Raw genomic sequence first — 19,640 nt, forward strand, 5'->3', positions numbered from 1 at the left:
GACCTCCCATTTTCTCCCCAGGCAGTCCAAATTGCAAAATATCTTGGCTAGTCTGGATTTTCTGGGAATTGGATCTTCTCCTTGTTTCACAGCTTCAACCAAGCAAGCTCTGCGGATGAGGAAAGGCGGCTGAAAGGAAAAGAAGCTTTAGTTGTTTGCTTTGTAAGACAGGTGGGACTTATCGAAAGTGAAAAAGATCTGAGATACAGGTGAGTCCTGCAATGGGTAGGTAGCCAATGCAATACTGATGTAGTTATGCAGAGATGGAAGTATATTCGAGTTCAAAGGGGAACTGGAGATCATACAACCAATGCAAATTCAATGCATGGTGCAATTATGGGATACCTGTCACTTATCCAACCAGCTTCTTCTTAACATTTTCCACCAAAGGGAAGCTTCCATATCCTGTGGGAATCTATTCCATTTTTTTATCATGTGAGAAGTGACTTGAGAACATACTGCAAGTCACTTCTGGTGTGAGAGAATTGGCTGTCTACAGAGAGGTAACACATCTGGGGACACCTAGATGTATTACCATCCTGTTGGGAGGCTTCTCTCGTGTCCCTGCAAGCTAGGGCTGATGGACAGGAGCTCACCCCATCTCACGGATTCGAACTGCTAGCCTTCAGGTCAGCAACCCAACCTTTAGGTCAGCAGTTCAGCTGGCACAAGGGTTTAACCTATCGCACCACTGTGGCTCCTTGTTATTACATAGTCAAATAGTTCTTATCATTCGATTATCCTGATATTTATCTGAAATCTGCCATATCCATCCACTGATTGGAGCTAACAGCAATAATTTTCTTGAGCCTGGGCCCTAAGTGATATGTCCGCTAGCTCTTTGTCTTACCTTCATTGCCTCTAAATCTATCTTCCTTCCCTTGTAGTCCTCCTATACCCTGTTTCAAAGATTCTCTTCCAAACATCTTACAAAGAGCAGATGTCATCCTTTTGGGTATTCTGGATGTTCTATTCCCTTCCAATGAGAGTTCAGTAGGTTGTAACGGGTGAGGATCTTTCCATGGTGGTGTCCTACTTTTGAGAAATATCTCAGCAACTCACTGGCTCCTAATACTTGTGTCCCATAGCCAAACGACTAAGGCATTTTCTATTCTTCCTAAGTTTTAATGCTGCCTCCAAAATTTCACAGATTAAAGCTGGGTTGAATGTGGCGAAGCATGGTCGAAGTGTGCTCACAATGGAAAACAATATTAATGAGGAACTACAGAGAAACTAGGACAGGCTGCAGTAGATTGCTTTGCATTAAGGTTTTTATCTTTGTTGAGTTAGTTGAGGGCAAACTACTTCTGCACTAAATGGAGAAGAGATCAAAATTGGAAATTAAGAGCAAGAGACTGGCACAGCAATATTTTCAAAGCTGCTGAAAAAAATGGGATTATAGGGTATTAATCAAAATGGGATGCTTGGAAGGTTTGCATGTAATGGCATCTTTGTCAAACTTTTGCCTGTTTTATAGGACAGCCTCAAAATATTATGGGGCATGAAAAAGCAATGCATTTCCTAAGGAACTGCGAACTGCTTTTTATCGAGTTTAAAAGGATATATAAAAACAGAGAGCTAGGTCTACTTGTAATCCTTTCTTAACCAGTTTCTCGGCAGCCTGTTGCTTTCTCAGGTCCCTCCTCCGCTTCAGTTCTTAAGATTTCATCAGCCACTCCCTGTTGGTTATGACTGGATGCAAAAAAACAAACCATGTATCTCTGCACCATGGGATCAAGGCCAGTAAAAGAGCTCGTGAGCTCATAAATAGATTCTCCAGATGGTATTTCCTTGTTGTTCTAGTGTTATTACTGGAAAAGAATGGATAGTAAAATTTCTTTCCTGGTGCTCTCTGTATTTTCTCAACTTCTTCTGCCTAGGTTTCTCCCTCCTTCCTTCAAAGAGTTGAGTATTATTTGTATTCCCAGGAGAACATGTGGTTTTAAAAACTGGGGTGAACTTTGACTTGCTTCACAGAAGTTGTCCAGCTTTCCAGATTCTATAGCTGACGCTTCATCTCCCAGATTTTGGAATGTATTCATGGAAGATCCTTGACTTCAGAGCAACTCAACCAATATCTACAGAGGGAGAGGGATACCAGAAAAGGGCTATAACCAAACTGATCGTTTGTTTGTGTTTAGACCTAGCACTACTATTAAATAACTATAGGTAAAGGTAAAGGTTTTCCCCTTACATTAAGTCTAATCGTGTACGACTCAGGGGTTGGTGCTCATCTCCATTTCTAAGCCAAAGAGCCAGCGTTGTCTGAAGACACCTCTAAGGTCATGTGGCCAGCATGACTGCATGGAGCATTGTTACTTTCCTGCCGGAGCAGTACCTATTGATCTATTCATATTTGCATGTTTTTGAACTGCTAGGTTGGCAGAAGCTGGGGCTAACAGCGGGAGCTCATCCTCCTCCCCAGATTCAAACTGCCTACCTTTCAGTCAGCAAGTTCAGCAGCTCAGCAGTTTAACCCACTGCACTACCGGGGCTCCTAAATAACTATAGATAAAGGTTTTCCTTTGACATTAAGTTTAGTCATGTCCAACTCTGGGGGTTGGTGCTCATCTACATTTCTAAGCCAAAGAGCCGGCATTCTCCATAAACCCTCCAGGGTCATGTGGCCGGCATGACTGCACAGAGCACCGTTACCTTCCCACAGGAGCGGTACCTATTGATTTATAGTTAACATTTTTACATACAGATCTATACAAGGACCCGGGTTGTTGACTCATTGCAATCTCATTTAAGCAACGGGAACATACTGTCTTTTGAAGAATCTCTTTCACACCTCAGCATAATTGTGCAATGTTGCCACTTTGCTGATGGTAATTCTCTACCACTTCACTTCCTACCTGTGCTTGCCCTACCCAGTGCATGCACACTGCATTTTTCTTCTATTTTGCTGCAACTGTACAGTTGCGCAGCTTTAACATTCTTGTGAAACCATCTTCTGCTTTGTAATACTGGGTTGCAGCAGAAGGAAATCATCACACAAGGACAAAGATGTTGGATTCATCAATGCATTTTTCTGAGCGAAAAGAGATGATCCTGTCAGGATTCAGGTGCAATGCAACTATGGTTGTGCATTGATTGTGCTTTTCCTGCATGGCAGGGGGTTGGACTTGATGGCCCATGTGGTCTCTTCCAACACTATGATTCTATGGGGGAGCCACAACATTGTGCGCAAAGCACTCGCAAGAGGTGCTTTTATCCTACTGCAATTTTGCTTTAGCAGCCTTGTGTGACAAAGTCCTTAAATAAGTGTGCTTATTGTGGTATATAAATTCACATATTTAATTGAAAACTTATCAAACTTGGACTGAAACGGGAGGAGAAAAATCAGACCATAGTAAGGTTTGGGACTCAACCATTCAGCTACCTTGGGCATCTCCTGAACAAACCTTTCAAATGTTTACAAGTGTTATAATTCACATTTATGAAGTTCACCAAACCAAACGATATTCAGACATATGTTGACAACTTGAATTTTTTGTGCAGTTTATAACTGATCAGTGAACAAAGGTTTTTTCCCCATTAAATTGCTGGCTAGGGTCCATGTCATAGAAATGCCCACATTAAAGAATTAGAGAACTTTGATACCACTGTAACTTCCATGGAATTCTAGGATTTCTCATTTGATGCAGGTTACTCTAGCAGACATAAACAGCTCAAGAAACTACTTCCCATAGGATGGATTTATGGCAATAAAATGGTAACATGGTGATATAATAATAATAGTGCAATGTGAAAGAGGCCTTGATATTGATGAAATTTGAAGGATTGTAAATACCCTCTCTTGAACCTTGTGAAATTATTGCAAGGAAGGCAGACAATTTCTGGTAAATTTCTAACAAATCTTTACTGTTTTGACTCCCATAGACAGCACTGATACCATGGCTCAAAGTACCACCTGGTCAGCATTGCTGCTCCTGCTGGTTTTGCTGGGACCTCTGCCAGCTTTCACCCAAAGGGAAAGCCGTCATGACAAGTTCCTCCGGCAGCACGTTGACTTTCCCAAGACCAACAGTGAGCTGGACTCTCGGCGCTACTGCAACCTGATGATGCAGAGACGTGGGATGACTGCCACAATTTGCAAACCCTCCAACACCTTCATCCATGGATCACACCCGGATGTGGATGCCATCTGCAGTGACGGGGGGACCTACTACACTGAGAATTACTATGACAGCAGTGCCTACTTTCCCATCACCGCTTGCCGCATTGTTGGAGGTTCCCAGAGTCCCCCGTGTAACTACCGAGGTAGAACCAACACTCAGCGTGTTCGGGTGGCCTGTATTAATGGGGAGCCAGTTCACTTCAAAGCTCCTCTTTAGGAGGGAGTATCTGTGGAATCACTGTACCCATGTGATCAGTTTGGGATACTACATTTAAAGCCAATTTAGACTAAAGTTCCCTATATATTCTTAGTACATGTGCACATTTCAGTTGTATTTTGGTACTGCCAAATTATCACTTCTCTCTCTAGCAAATTACATTCTTTCTTATGCTTGTTCTTCGATTATTTGTGCCATTAAATGGTCATCAAGTAATGTAACAGTTCCCTATTGGATATCTTTCTTTAAAATGTCAATCTCACCTCACTACGATGGCATAGTGGATGAAAGCCTTGTGACTTGAAGGTTGGGTTGCTGACCTGAAAGCTGCCAGGTTCGAATCCCACCCGGGGAGAGTGCGGATGAGCTCCCTCTATCAGCCCCAGCTCCGTGCGGGGACATGAGAGAAGCCTCCCACAAGGATGGTAAAAACATCAAAACATCCGGGCGTCCCCTGGGCAATATCCTTGCAGACGGCCAATTCTCTGACTCCAGAAGCGACTCAAATTGCTCCTGACACAGGGGGGGGGGACTCACTCCCAACATATATTCATCCTTTAACTAGTATATAAATTTCTCAGCTCCCAGGCAGGCAAAGATAAAGGGAATTGTGTTGCTGTGAGTTTTCCAGGAGAATGCTTCTGGAACATAGCCATACAGCCTGGAAAACTCACAGCAACCCATTGATTCCAGCCAAGAAAGCCCTCGACAACATGTAAAGGAAACTGATTGCTCATTAGGAATTGATAGTATAAATAACAAATTATGGTAGTTCAATGGACTTGAGAAAAAAACTATGATACTACAAGTGATATAAACCATTTACCAATTTGTGGTTTTCTGTGAGTTTTATGGGCTGTATGGACATTAAAAAAACACCAGAATCAAGACAGTAAATAAAGAACAGCACTCAGTAACAGGAGAACTCCACACAACAAGCAATCAAAGGCCAGTTAACTCCTCCCAAACGAAGGATGCCCCCAGGCAGCAATATCCAGGCCTTGCAGCTATGAGGCTACTCAATGCTAATCAAGCTGGCTAATTGCAACATTCACACTTAAACAGACAAAAGTTCTTTATCCCACCCTGGGCATTCCACAGATATAGATAAACCCCACTTGCCTTATTCCCACTGACTTCTGAACAAACCTCTGAAGATGCCAGCCATAGATGCAGGTGAAACGTCAGGAGACGTCAGGAGAGAATGCTATTGGAACATGGTACCGCTCAAAAAACTCACAGCAACACAGTGATTCCAGTCATGAAAGCCTTTGACACACATTTACAAATTTGTTTACCACTTCTATTCTCTACTAAAACAAAACATAAATGATTTCCATTTGGAATATCAAGCTGTCCTTTGTTTCTTATTGTAGTAACACGATGTCACTAGAATGTGATGATTTGGGCAAAAGATATATGTTTACTTTGTGAAGAAACAGAGATGAACTGAACTTCTAGGATCATACTATTTGCTAATATTGTTGAGTTCTGAGAGTTTGGAGGTGTTGTATAACTAACAGCTTTTGCACTTATACTACCTTTACAATTTCTCTTGTGCCCTTGAATTTTGGCTGAAAACCTAAAATGGCACTGCAGAGGGCAAATGCGGACACTATAATTTTTTTTTCCTTTATGACTGAAAAGTATAAACTATGCCTGAATTTTTTCTTCTTGCAGCTTCATGCAATAAAATACCTTCTCTTGAAGTGATATGTACCAGAATTCTTCTTGTGTATGTAGAATGGAATTACCATTATTGCACCACGATCATCATCAACAAGAACACTATTACTATTACTTAAAGAAGTGAGGCATGCCCTTTGTCTATTTTCCAATCAAATTGGTCAGATTCCTTTCTATCCCTTGGTAACACGGATTATCCCATGCCCTCTTCAATGTTCAGTTTTCATTGGGCTGGGTTGGGGATTCTCATTTTCAGAATTTTTTCCCCATATGTTTCCTTGATCCTCCCCCCCCCCCCCCCCATCTGTTAAGTAGCCCCTCAAGGTGTGGATAGTGCCATCTGGGTTACCGAAGAACCAACATTTAAAGATGTATTTGTGAGTAGTATTTTTTCCATATTACTGTTAAGAATTAAAAGATGGGAAGCCTCCACTTACCTGATGGGTTACTGAACCACTGTCAGAAAATGGAATTGGTTGAAAAGTGGAACTTGTGGTTTTTTCAATGTGAAAATACAAGATTAAACACTAGAGTTGTGAACGGATCCCGTTTTCCTTCATTACATCCATCCTTCGTTACCTTCAGGAGCACGTAGCAGGAAGCCCTGTCCCAGTACAAAAATCAACTCAACATGAAAACAAGCAGGAGCCGATTCTGGCTCCTCACATGCTTTTCGTGTGCAGCCTCCTTGCCTTGGAAAGTGCATGTGGCGCGCAGGCCTAGATAGCGTGTGTGTCTGCCTGTAGCCAAACGTCCCCTCTAGAATAAGAAACAGGTAAGGAGCCTCCTTAAAGCACAAGCCTATCTGCAGCTGAGCGCCTCTCCTCTAGAGTAGAGCTTAAATGCCTAAAATGATGGGAATGGGAGCCTCGGAAGCCTCTCCCCTCCGAATGGGCTGATAGAAAACAGATCTTTCGGCACTCCAGAGGTGCGGAAAATAGATATAATTTAGATTTATGGAAACAGCAAAAAATTCCAAAAATGAATAATTGAAATGCAGGGGATAACTGTGCAAGTACAGTAGTGTCAAGTAACCCACATTATGTCTTGGCAACGCTCCTAGGACTTGCAGGTTTTGAGGTTTTTGATATTCCTTTCCAAAGACTTTTTGGGCAGGATTATAATATATTTTAATATACAGTACTTTATTTATATTATTCTCTATCTCCTCGAGGGGACTCAGAGTGGATTACAGGTACATATATATGGCAAACATTCAATGCCATTATATAATTGACAGAAACATACGATACATAAACAGAGGCAGGCTTCGCTCTTTCATTTCCGGCATCTGGAGGCTGTGCTCAACTAGGCCATGGGGACGTGCTGTTGTTCCATTCTTCCACGCCGAGGAGCCTGTCGATCGAACTGCCTGTATGTTTTTCAGGTGTACCTTTTACCTCTCTGCTTAAGCAGTACCTATTTATCTACTCACATTGCTGTTTTCTAACTGCTAGGTAGGCAGAAGCTAGGCTGACGGCTGGAGCTCACCCCACCTATAGCTTGAACTCGTTCAGCGAGATCTTCTGTAGCTGGTGGTTAACCCACTATGCTAGCCGAAGCCCCAAGGATTATATAGGATGCAGCCATGATGCTTTTGAAGAAGCATCAAAGTGCTATAATTGTACAAAGTCAACAAGAGCTGAGATCATGGATAAGCTGTCAGAGCCAAAAATACTGGGATAGATGTTCAAATATTGCCTCTGGGGAAAAGGCAGCTTCTCAAATCTTAGCTATGTTGAGTACATGACTCCCATGTATACCATGAAACACAATGGCTGCTTTGTGTTCGTTGTGACATTTTCCAAGTTTGTAGAAGTCCTTTGGAAGTAGTTTCTCTCCTTCAGTTGGTCCATAGCAAAGGTTTTGATGTGCCTCTTAACGCTGATACTGAACCATCAACCGTGTCATTATTTCAAAACTCATTACAAGAGCTTGTGAAAGTGCCCTTCTGTGATTTCAGTGTCCACACACCTTTCTTCAGAAAAGAGTCCTACATTTAACCACAGGTGTCGGTTGGGTCTTTGGAAATGAGCCAGTGTCCAAATCACAATGCCTTTCGAAAGAGAAACAGGTGCACTAGAAAGTTACAGCATGCCAGTTTGCAGATGTCTGGGCATAACAGGATTTACAATGGTAGACAGAACAGAATGAAACGGTTTGTTCTACAGAAAAGAGGGGCAGAAATTTCATGAGAAATTTCTTTTTGATACGATTGGCTCTTCTGCCGAAATCAATGTATAAAACAAGACAGGAAAGCACATACCTTATACTTTTAAGCTTCTGTCTATGGCAATGACAACTATGTTCTATTTCAAATAACAGGCACAATGCATATAAACTTAGACAGTGAAAGATTCTGGCCTGCATCAATAGGGGAATAGCATATAGATCCAGGGAAGTCGTGCTCCCCCTCTTTTCTGCCTTGGTCAGACCACACCTGGAATACTGCGTCCAATTCTGGGCACCGCAATTGAAGGGAGATGTTGACAAGCTGGAAAGCGTCCAGAGGAGGGCGACTAAAATGATTAAGGGTCTGGAGTACAAGCCTTATGAGGAGTGGCTTAAAGAGCTGGGCATGTTTAGCCTGCAGAAGAGAAGGCTGAGAGGAGACATGATAGCCATGTACAAATACGTGAAGGGAAGTCATAGGGAGGAGGGAGCAAGCTTGTTTTCTGCTGCCCTGCAGACTAGGACACGGAACAATGGCTTCAAACTACAGGAAAGGAGATTCCACCTGAACATCAGGAAGAACTTCCTCACTGTGAGAGCTGTTCAACAGTGGAACTCTCTCCCCAGGGCCGTGGTGGAGGCTCCTTCTTTGGAGGCTTTTAAGCAGAGGCTGGATGGCCATCTGTCGGGGGTGCTTTGAATGCGATTTCCTGCTTCTTAGCAGGGGGTTGGACTGGATGGCCCATGAGGTCTCTTCCAACTCTACTATTCTATGATTCTAAGATTCTATGATTCTATGACTCACTCATGAAATCTTTTTTAAAAATACAGTCCTTGAAATTTATAATTAGGCCACTTATGTTAAAAGCTGCGTGATCGTTGTGGGATCTCTGGGGCCATTCGGACAGGCCATTCGGGATGTTTGTGAAGCCTGCAAAACTCCCAGAAGTACTGGCTTTTTTGTCCTCCAAAAAGTCAATTGTCTGCCTTTGAAGGTCCCAAGAATTGGATCTTTTGCCAGCGCAAAATGTAGCTTCAGGTCTTTCCAAGAGCTCCTTAGCTTTGAAACATGCTATGGCTGCAGCATGAGTCCCATTCAGGGTTGAGAAGAGTGGTATATAAATACTGCAATTAAATAAAATAAATATTGATGGTAAATGATGTAACAGATGGTCCTCAGCAGAGGAGCATTGTAGTTCTTTTTCTGGTGGGGTTCATCATCCCCTCATAGTCCCTGGTACTCAAGTTGCTCCTGACACGAAAAAAAAAGTCCCTGGTAGAGCTGGGGACACAAATAAATATTATCCAGGCATATCCCTTGGCCAGCAGTCAAATCAAATAATTTCTTATTCAGTTTGTAAAGTTTTGATACAGTTGACCCTCCACATGTGTGAGTTCAACTTTTGCAGATTTTATTATTCATAGATTAAGGCCCTTCTACACTGCCATATATAATCCAGATTATCTTCTTTGAATGGCAGTGTAGACTCATATAATCCAGTTCAAAGCAGGTAATATGAATTATCTACTTTAATGATATGGATTATATGGCAGTGTAGAAGGGGCCTGGGTATACAGAAATCATTCCTATTCAACAATTGAGTGTGTAGTCTGTAATGGCTAATAAGAAACTGGTGGGCTTGGAAACTAAGCTCTATGAGGATCAGCCAAAAGAGTTGGGTATTTTTAACTTGGAGAAAAGAAGGATGAGTAGGGACATGAGAGCCATGATTAAATATTTGAAAGGATGTCCCATTGAGGAAGGGGCAAGCTTGTTTTCTGCTGCTTTACAGACTAGGACACGAAGCAATGGATTTAAACTACAGGACAATATATTCCACCTGACATTAGGATGAGCTTCCTGGTAGTAAAGCCTGTTTGGCAGTGGAATATACTGCCCTGAGTTTGGTGGGGTCTTCTTCTGTTTTTAAGCAGAGACTCAATGGCCATCAGTCAGAGGTGCTTTGTTTGTGTGTTCTTGGAAGATGTCTTTGGGGTCTCTTCCAAGTCTACGATTCTATGAGGTTCCATTGCCATTGTTTTTGGAAGCACCAGGGGACCCTATCTAATGGTATCGGTTTACCCTAGACAATATGATAGGGCTGTGGTTGAATAGTATATGGAAGGCTGTCTCTTGAATAAGAAATGAGAGATTGGGAGGCAAGTAAGAAATAGAGAAAAGAACAGGGTCAAAAGGATAATGAACAATGGACAGCATTAAACGGAGGCTATACTGAATCGTTCCTGCTTGCTGCTCCCTTATCAGTAGCCAAACATTGACCAGCTCAACTGAAACTGACCCAAGAAACAATATGTTTCCATCATTGGACAAGGCCTTGGATCAGCACTAGTTCACTCATTCAAGAATAGGCCTCACCTTTCTAAATAAATACATGTACAATTACAGTGTGACGTTCTCTATTGAATTAGATTTGCCCTACAGGTTTTATGGAATGGAGATGTGCTAACCATGGTCATAGAATAAAGTTACCGAGAACAGGATCTTTGAATTGGCAAGAGCATTAGAAAGAAAATCCCGCAACTTCTATGATTCCACAGCATTAAGCCCATTGCAGTTAAAGTAGCGTTAAAGTGCATTCATTCTACAGTGCAGATGCACCCCAGGGCTGTTGATAAACAGGGTGACTTAGAGGTTTCTCATGTATATATATGGTCACTCTAAGTCAAAGTTGACTCGACAGCAATGAACAATAATTAACCACAAAATAGTAGTTAAAGCCATCTGTACATATTACTCAAAACAGGAGCATAATAATAGTCAGACCTAACGATTATCAGTAGGAACTAATTATATCTACACATGCAATAAAAATTAGCCTGAACCCTATTGTTAGTTCCCACTAGAACACACACAGTAAGTCAATGGGACTTACCTATTTGTTGACCAACCTGAGTCCATTAATCTACACCAGGCATGGGCAAACTTGGGCTCTCCAAGTGTTTTGGATTTCAATAGGCTGTTAGAAATTGTGGGAGTTGGAATCCAAAACACGTGGAGGGCCGAAGTTTGCCCATGCCTGGTTTACACCATCCAGCTATGATTTTTCATTTTTTATAGATTGTGCTATAATGTTTTAGGTTGCACTGTTTTTCTAAACTGTCTTGAGTTCTAAGCGGGGAAAAGGGCAGATCATAACTGAAAAAAGGAACAGTTAAATATCATATCATAGCAAACAAACCACAGCAAAAAACATGCACGTTATTTCCAAATGTGACATTTCCAACCTTGAGTTGTACGCCAATGCCAACATGCAGGAAATTTGTGAAAATTCCAGAACTCGCCACAAGTAGAGCAAAATGTGGGAGCCTCCGATGGCCTAGGGGATAAAAGCCTTGTGACTTGAAGGTTGGGTTGCTGTCCTGAAGGCTGCCAGGTTTGAATCCCACCCTCTATCAGCTCCAGCTCTATATGGGGACATGAGAGAAGCCTCCCACAAGGATGGTAAAACGTCAAAAACATCCGGGCGTCCCCTGGGCAACGTCCTTGCAGACGGCCAATTCTCTCACTCCAGAAGCAACTCCGAAAAAAAGCAACAAAAAAAAGAAGAAAAAAAGCAAAACCAAAATGTGAACATTCACCCCAGAGGGGAAGGAAATAATTGATGATTCTGTCCTGATGAAATGTGGGAAAACATATATCTCCCACATATACACTACAAAAAAAATCCATGAGATGTCAGGACACCGAGAGAAGAGTTTACTATTTAACAGAGAGACCTCGGTCCATAAGGTCAAAGGATTCTTGAGCCTTAATGCAATTGTTCTTCATAATCCTAGTCATGCCTTCCATTTATTTATGGCTTATTGACAGTTTCTGTCCAGTTCCATGTGATCAGGGTTTCCAATCTTCTCTGGTACCTGGCTGAGTTGCGTATAAAGAACCCCCAGGGAAATGAAGGGAGGCAAGGAAGACTTTTGACTCCGCATGGAAACTGAAATTGCTACTTTATCAGACATCTTGGTAAGCTGGATGCTTCTCTGGGGAATTTCTGGCTGTGTAGGTGGTGTCAAGATGGAAAGGAGAATAGGGAAGTTGTCTTTGGTGGGAGAAATAGATTCCCTTAGCCCAGGGTTTAGATAGGCAACATGGTACCTTGTTTTGAACTAAAGCTCCCACCAGTCTCAGTGGATGGTATTTATAAGATCTTTGGGGGCTTTCTTTTGGTCCCATCACCATGGCAAGGTTGTTGGGTGAGAGCAATGGAAAAAGGTCTTCTCGGTAGTGTTGTCCAGGTTGTAGAATTCCCTTCCAAAGAAGATTTGTTTGGCTCCTTCTCTCCTTTCCTTCTGTCTTCAAGCAAAAATCTCTTCATTCAAGGAGACCTTTGGATTATCATTTCTGCAGCAGAAATATCAGTGGAGTTCTTTATCTTTGGAACTTCATTGTGTCCCCCCGTATCCACAAAACCAGTACCCACAATTTTACTTAGACACATCCAAAAAATAAGCTCTCTCTAGGCATTTTGTAGGTCCTCCAGGACAATTCTATGAGATATGTGTGTGTGTGTGTGTCTATATATATTTATACACATATATCAATGTATGCATATATTTTGGGAGGGATATATGTAGAGAGAGAGTGTGTGTGTGTGTATAGATCAGGTATAAGCAAACTTAGGCCCTCCAGGTATTTTGGACTTCAACAGCCTCAGGCCCCTTCCTTTTCCCCCCCAGCCACTTATGGAAAGGGCCTGAGGCTGTTAGGAATGGTGGGAGTTGAAGTCCAAAACACCTGGAAGGCCTAAGTTTGCCCATGTCTGGAATAATAATAATAATAATAATAATAACAACTTTATTTTTATACCCCGCCCCATCTTCCCAGTGGGGACTAGGAGCAGCTTACATGGGGACTGAGCCCGAAACATACAGCAATAAAACGATAAAACAATTATTCCAACAGTAAAACATCAATATCAATAAAACCATCATAAAAATCAACATACAGCATAAAATGTTAAAAACAGGAGACTAAAACAAGGATCTGGGCCAAAGTGCAGAATATATCAAAATGGGAGAGGTAGTTTCTCAGTCAAAGTAGAGAAATAGAGGAATAGAGAAAGAAAGGGAAAATAAATTTTGGTCAATGATCAAGATGAAACCTTTCAGGTCTCCCTAGTGTATTTTGTAAAACTGGATTAATAAAATGTTGCCGAAGTTCTTGAGAGAAAGAGCAATAGAATAAAATGTGTTCTAATTGTATGATATGCTTCTGCCAGAAATTGACCATACAGTTGTACTGGAGGATCTAGAAATGCAAGAGATATATTTTCTAGGTCTTCCAGGGCAATTCTATAGTATGCTTCCACCAGAGGTCATTGCCTGTGGTTTCCTATTTCCAAGGTAAGTCCAAGAATATAATTGTACTGGATGTTTTAATTGTATTATGTGTTGTTTTAACTTTGTGCTTTCACCATACGTCTGGAACAATTTTGGAATATTTTTCCCCATCTTTTGTACCAATAAACTTTTTTAGAAGGACCCTTTTTAAAATCAGTAATAAGCCATCTTGTGTCCTGCACAAGGAGAAGGGTGGGATATAAATGAATACTATTACTAACAGCAGGGGCCGCGGTGATGCAGTGGCTTAAACCGCCAAGTTGCTGAACTTGCTGATCAGAAGGCTGGCAGATCGAATCCGTGGGACAGGGTGAGCTCCCATTGCTAGCTCCAGCCTAGTAGTTCAAAAACATGCAAATATGAGTAAATCAATAGGAACTGCTTTGGCGGGAAGATAACAGCGCTCCCTGCAATCATGCTGGAGACATGACCTAGAAGGTGTCTACAGACTGCTGGTTCTTCAACTTAGAAATGGAGATGAGCACCACCCCACAGAGTCCAACACGACTAGGTTTAATGTCAAGGGGAATCCTTTACCTTTACTAATGCTAATTAAAATAAAGACTAAGAATAATGGCAGAGTATAGCGAAAATATAGTCATTTCTGAAAGTTTTTCAGCCCTAATTGGTTTTACTCCTGCATGTTCATGGTTTTAATTCCATTTAAACAATTTTAACCCTTTTAATCAGTTTTTTAAACTTGTTTAATGTGGGATATAAATATTTAGAAAACTACATAAATGTAGTATCTGGGGAGCAACAGGTTACAGAATGTATCCCATGCTGCTCCTGACAAGCATGGATTCACTCCAGTGTCCCAATCCTCATCTGTGATGCTGTTGTGTTTTGGGGGAAGTGAAATACCCCAGTTTGAGGATGATTTGATGTAAATACTATGTTGTTGTTTTTTTAAAGAATAAAAGTTCTTTTGGACCTGCGCATGCTCACTTGTCTTTCTGCATCTCTTTCTTATATTCCAGGGCTGAAGCTTCACACGTCAACCTACTTCTCTTTGTCTAAGTATATTTGCTCAAGTACCCAAAGTGTGAACATTTTTATGTGTGCGTATCATTGCATGCACCCACCCTCATAGTTTCAAGTGTTTGTCATTGAAATTAACTTTCTTTGAGGATTTCACTGGAAATGGTTCCTGTTACTACTAGATTTCTTCTGTGCCAGAGGTTTTATTTGGGCGGTTGGCCGGGGGGGGGGGGGGGGGTGACAAAAGAGAAATCCTTAAGGCAGTTTGTGCAAAAGGAAAGTATGATATAGTAGGTTGTTGTGAGTTTTCCAGGCAATATGGCCATGTTCCAGAAGCATTCTCTCCTGACGTTTCACCCACATCTATGGCAGGCATCCTCAGAGGTTGTGAGGTCTGTTGGAAACTAGGCAAAATACTTTTTGGCAAAGAAGGTTAAAAGTCCTCATAAAACCTTATCTCCCATGATTCCATAACACTGAGCAATGGCAGTTGAAAGTGTGTCAAACTGCATTTGGTCTGCAGTGTAGATTCAGGGTTGAATTCCCTGCTTGGCTGTGGAAATTCACTGGTGACCTTGGGCACGTCACAGGAAATCCCATGATAGCTTGACCTTAGAGTTGCTGTAAGTCCAAAACAACTTGAAGGCACACAACAACAAACACAAAGAAGGATTGCATATTTTTTCAAAGCAGTATAAAACAGAACATTTCAGCATTTGTGGATTGTCCCTCTTCACCATTGGCCTCATGAAATTCTTCCATTGAGGACTTAAAACATTTTGGGCAGAGGCTAATGACCTCATTTTTATATAAATCCAAGAATATCATTGTTTTTCCACTTTCTTGCTGCCCAATTCTTGTCCTCTGTTGCCATCTAGCGCCCACTACATGGCATGGGAAGCTCTTTCCTTGCTTCACTCAAAACCCATCAGATAAACTTTAACATGGTTTTTAAGACAGCAGCTTTTAAATGTGGTTGGATAAATTTGTGGAGGATAGAACCACCAATAGCATGCAGATACATATGTATTCCTCCGATATGAGAGGTAGCATGTTTCTATATCTCAAATGCAAACACCAGATGGGTGAGCAGGACTGGTGGATATGATTTATACTCTCTGGTAGGCTTCCAAAAAGTAACCTGATATCCACTATGTGAACAGAATGGTGGATCAGTTAGTACATTTTATTGGCCATATAAAAACACTGGTGAATCAGTTAGGCTGTTAGCACAGCACTTCTTATGAAATTATGAGCTGTTTATCTGCATGGAGATCATTTCCTCAACACAAGCTATGTTGGTTAAAGCAAAAGTTAGGTGCACATCACCTTTCAGAGTGTCAATTCTTCTGCACCCAGGTGTAATTATTGCCTGACCATTCAGTTCATGGTTTTCAGATTAGTGACGTGACACATTTGCTTTACAATCTAATTTTAAAGGAGCTATCCAGCTGCTGGTTTTGGTTTCCAAAATACACATCCAGCATCACAGGCAGCTCCAGACTGAACCCACAAGTGAACTCACCCACTTATAAGAACCCACCAATCATGATGGTTACAATGGACCTGCCACATCCATGGACTCAGGATCCATGGATCCATCACACTACAAATTCAAAGCAGAAGCTGAAGAAAAAAAATGTGCATTCTTCATGTGACAGAACTTCTGGGGAACCTGCCAAACACCTGCATCTGTCTTGCAATTGGACAAGCAGAAGTGCCATAGCCATCACCTCAAAGGCAGGAGTGAGCGACTAGCTTGCTTTTCAGATCTGGTTATTCATGAGTTTGATTAAAATTGTCTTCATTAGGAATCTCTATGTCGGTGGTTCTCAACCAGATGTTTTGGCCTTCAACTCCCAGAAATCCTACCCGCTGGGATTTCTGGGAGTTGTGGGACAAGACACCTGGGGACCCAAAAGTTGAGAACCACTAATCTAGGTCCTTCAGTGCAACTCTGTCACAAGTTGATCACAGAGTCATTCTGGAACACCTACAGATTCTTAGGCCACATCTTCCACTTCTGTAAAAAAAAATCCAGATTTCTGCTTTGAACTGGATTATATGCAGTGTAGATTCATATAATCCAGTTCAAAGCAGATAATCTGGATTATCTTCTTTGATAATCTAGATTATGTGGCAGGGTAGATCCAGCCTTAGGGTGAACACCTGCTAGGTCCTCCAGTAAAGCACTGTCATTAACTTCTGTCTGAAGTTAATTATAGAGTCCTGCTGAAGGATGGATTCCTAAGGAGAATATCACTTTAGGAATCAAAACACCTCATACTAAGTCCTATAGTATAAATCTAAACACCTCATACTAAGTTGCTGTGAGTTTTCCGGGCTGTATGGCCATGTTTCAGAAGCATTCTTTCCAGGCATTTTGCCTGCATCTATGGCAGGCATCCTCAGAGGTTATGAAGTCTGTTGAAAACTAGGCAAATGGGGTTTATATATCTGAGGAATGTTTAGGATGAGAAAAAGAATTCTTGTCTGCTTGAAGCAAGTGTGAATGTTGCAATTGGCCACCTTGCTTCAAACACACAAGAGTTCGTTCTCCCATCCTGGACATTCCAGAGATATATAAACCCCACTTGCCTAGTTTCCAACAGATCTCACAACCTCTGAGGATGCCTGCCACAGATGCAGGAGAAACATCAGGAAAGAATGTTTCTGGAACATAGCCATAAGCCTGGAAAACTCACAGCAACCCAGTGAATCAGGCCATGAAAGCCTTCAACAACACCTCATACTAACTTTTATAGTATAATTCTATGGTCATGCTGGGAGCCCCAGTGGTGAAGTGTGTTAAAGCACTGAGCTGCTTAACTTGCAGACCGAAAGGTCTCAGGTTCAAATCCCGGGAGCGGAGTGAGCGCCCGCTGTTGCTCCAGCTTCTGCCAACCTAGCAGTTCGAAAACATGCCAATGTGAGTAGATCAATAGGTACTGCTCCGGCGGGAAGGTAACGGCGCTCCATGCAGTCATGCCGGCCACATGACCTTGGAGGTGTCTACGGATAACGTCAGGTGAAACCTTTACCTTTACCTATGATCATGCTGGAGGACCTAGAGGTTCCTTTTGTGGGGATCCTTATCCCTCTAACACCAGTGAATGTGAAGGGTTGACTTATAATATTTTCCAAAGTTGAATCTGTGCTGGAGGCTTCTCACACTGTTATTGGAAGTCAATCCATGTGTCAGATTGCATCCCAGCTATAACTCCCATTAGTTTTTACCTTTCATCTCTATATGTGTTTTATCAGATGGAAAACTGAGGCCTTGAAGATATTTCCTAATAGAGTTTGGAAAGGTTCCTAGTAGGCCACAAGACACTTAATTTGATAAACCAGAGTCTATACCAGGCATGGGCAAACTTGGGCAAAGTTTGCCCATGCCTGGCTTATACCAATCTGCTGTAACACACTTTCCCTTTTCCAAATCCAGCCATGATGCTTCCTCTGAAAAGAACTGAAACTCTGATGTTCATCATGGTTTTCGCCTGCGTGATCGCCAGTTGCGTGTCTTCCCAAAACCCTCGGCATGAGAAATTCTGGAGGCAGCACCACGACTTTCCTCGCAGCAACGTGGCCGGGCAGGACTACTGTGGGGCCATGATGCTCCGCCGGGGCATGGCGAGGCCTTGCAAAGACACCAATAGCTTTGTTCACGTGCCTAGGAACCAGCTAAAGGATGTCTGCGGCTGGGCTGGAACCCACTACCGCCGAGCCTTGAGGATCAGCCGGGAGCCGCTCTCCGTCACCACATGCAAACTTCAGGAGACGTCTCCGCGGGGCCAATGCCGCTACTGGTCCCACACAGGCCAAAGACAGATTCATATTGGCTGTGATGCATCAGGATGGCCGATCCGGTTCGAAGAGAGCAATTTCATGTAGCCAACAGTCTCCTGTTTCCAACAACAGCATACAATAGTGCAGGGGTCCCCAAACTAAGGCCCGGGGGCCGGATGCGGCCCTCCAAGGTCATTGACCTGGCCCCTGTCCTAAACTTTAGACTTAGGGTTGACCTAAGTCTACCTGGTCTTTGGAGGTCTCTTTGCTTATCTATGGTCTTATGAGAGCGTCTAGATGGTCTTTGAAGGTCTCTTTGCTTAGCTATGGCCTTATGAGACCATCTAGATGGCTTTTGGAGGTCACTTTCCTTACCTATGGTCCTATGAGACCGTCTAGATGGCCTTGGAGGGTCCCTTTCCTTACCTATGGTTTTATGAGAGCGTCTAGATGGCCTTTGGGGCCCCTATCCTTGTCTATGGTCTTATGAAACCATCTAGATGGTCTTTGAGGTCCCTTTCCTTATAGATGGTCTTCTGATGGCCTGATGAGATCATCTAAATGGCCTTTGAGGGTCCCTTTCCTTACCATAGAATCATAGAATAGTAGAGTTGGAAGAGACCACATGGGCCATCTAGTCCAACCCCCTGCTAAGAAGCAGGAAATCGCATTCAAAGCACCCCCGGTGGTCTTATGAGACCATCTAGATGGTCTTTGGAGGTCCCGTTGCTTACCTATGGTCTTATGAGATTGTCTAGATCAGGGGTCCCCAAACTAAGACCCATGGGCTGGATGAGGCCCTCCAAGGTCATTGACCTGGTCTCTGTCCTAAACTTTAGACTTCGGGTTGACCTAAGTCTGAAATGACTTGAAGGCACACAACAACAACAATTTTAAAAAAAAACAATTTTGGGCTATTTCATCATAGTCCAGCCCCCTAACAGTCTGAGGGACTGTGAATCAGCCCTCCACTTAAAAAGTTTGAGGACCCCTGAAATAGTGTGACAAACCCCTTGCAAACAGATATTTCTGCAACAGAATGCCATTGACTTTGGATCTTCCAAACCCCAAATATTTTTTATATACAATGGACCAGGCATAGGCAAACTTGGGCCCTCCAGATGTTTTGGACTTCAACTCCCACAATTCCTAACAGCTGGTAGGCTGTTAGGAATTGTGGGAGTTGGAGTCCAAAACACCTGGAGAGCCCAAGTTTGCCCATACCTGCAGTAGACTCACTGCAACTCTCAAGCAACCAGAACTCTCAAGCAACCAGCAAAATATTAGAAAAAATAATATTTTAGATTTTTTTTG

The 19,640-nt window shown here is 42.4% G+C and overlaps 2 protein-coding genes across 2 annotated transcripts; both read left to right on the forward strand.

Moving 5' to 3' along the window:
- On the forward strand, positions 1 to 6,049 carry LOC100555482 (ribonuclease). Its single transcript, XM_003223813.4, has 2 exons — positions 1 to 209; positions 3,886 to 6,049. Exon 2 carries the CDS (start codon positions 3,900 to 3,902, stop codon positions 4,338 to 4,340), a length of 441 nt encoding a protein of 146 aa, XP_003223861.2. The 5' UTR covers positions 1 to 209; positions 3,886 to 3,899; the 3' UTR covers positions 4,341 to 6,049.
- Positions 6,050 to 18,026: 11,977 nt separating this feature from the next.
- Positions 18,027 to 18,431, forward strand: LOC103279583 (angiogenin-2-like). Its single transcript, XM_008115473.1, has one exon. The coding sequence runs from the start codon at positions 18,027 to 18,029 to the stop codon at positions 18,429 to 18,431; it is 405 nt and encodes a 134-aa protein (XP_008113680.1).
- Positions 18,432 to 19,640: the final 1,209 nt, after the last annotated feature.

This window comes from Anolis carolinensis, chromosome 6, assembly GCF_035594765.1.
Source record: "Anolis carolinensis isolate JA03-04 chromosome 6, rAnoCar3.1.pri, whole genome shotgun sequence".
Taxonomy (NCBI): domain Eukaryota; kingdom Metazoa; phylum Chordata; class Lepidosauria; order Squamata; family Dactyloidae; genus Anolis; species Anolis carolinensis.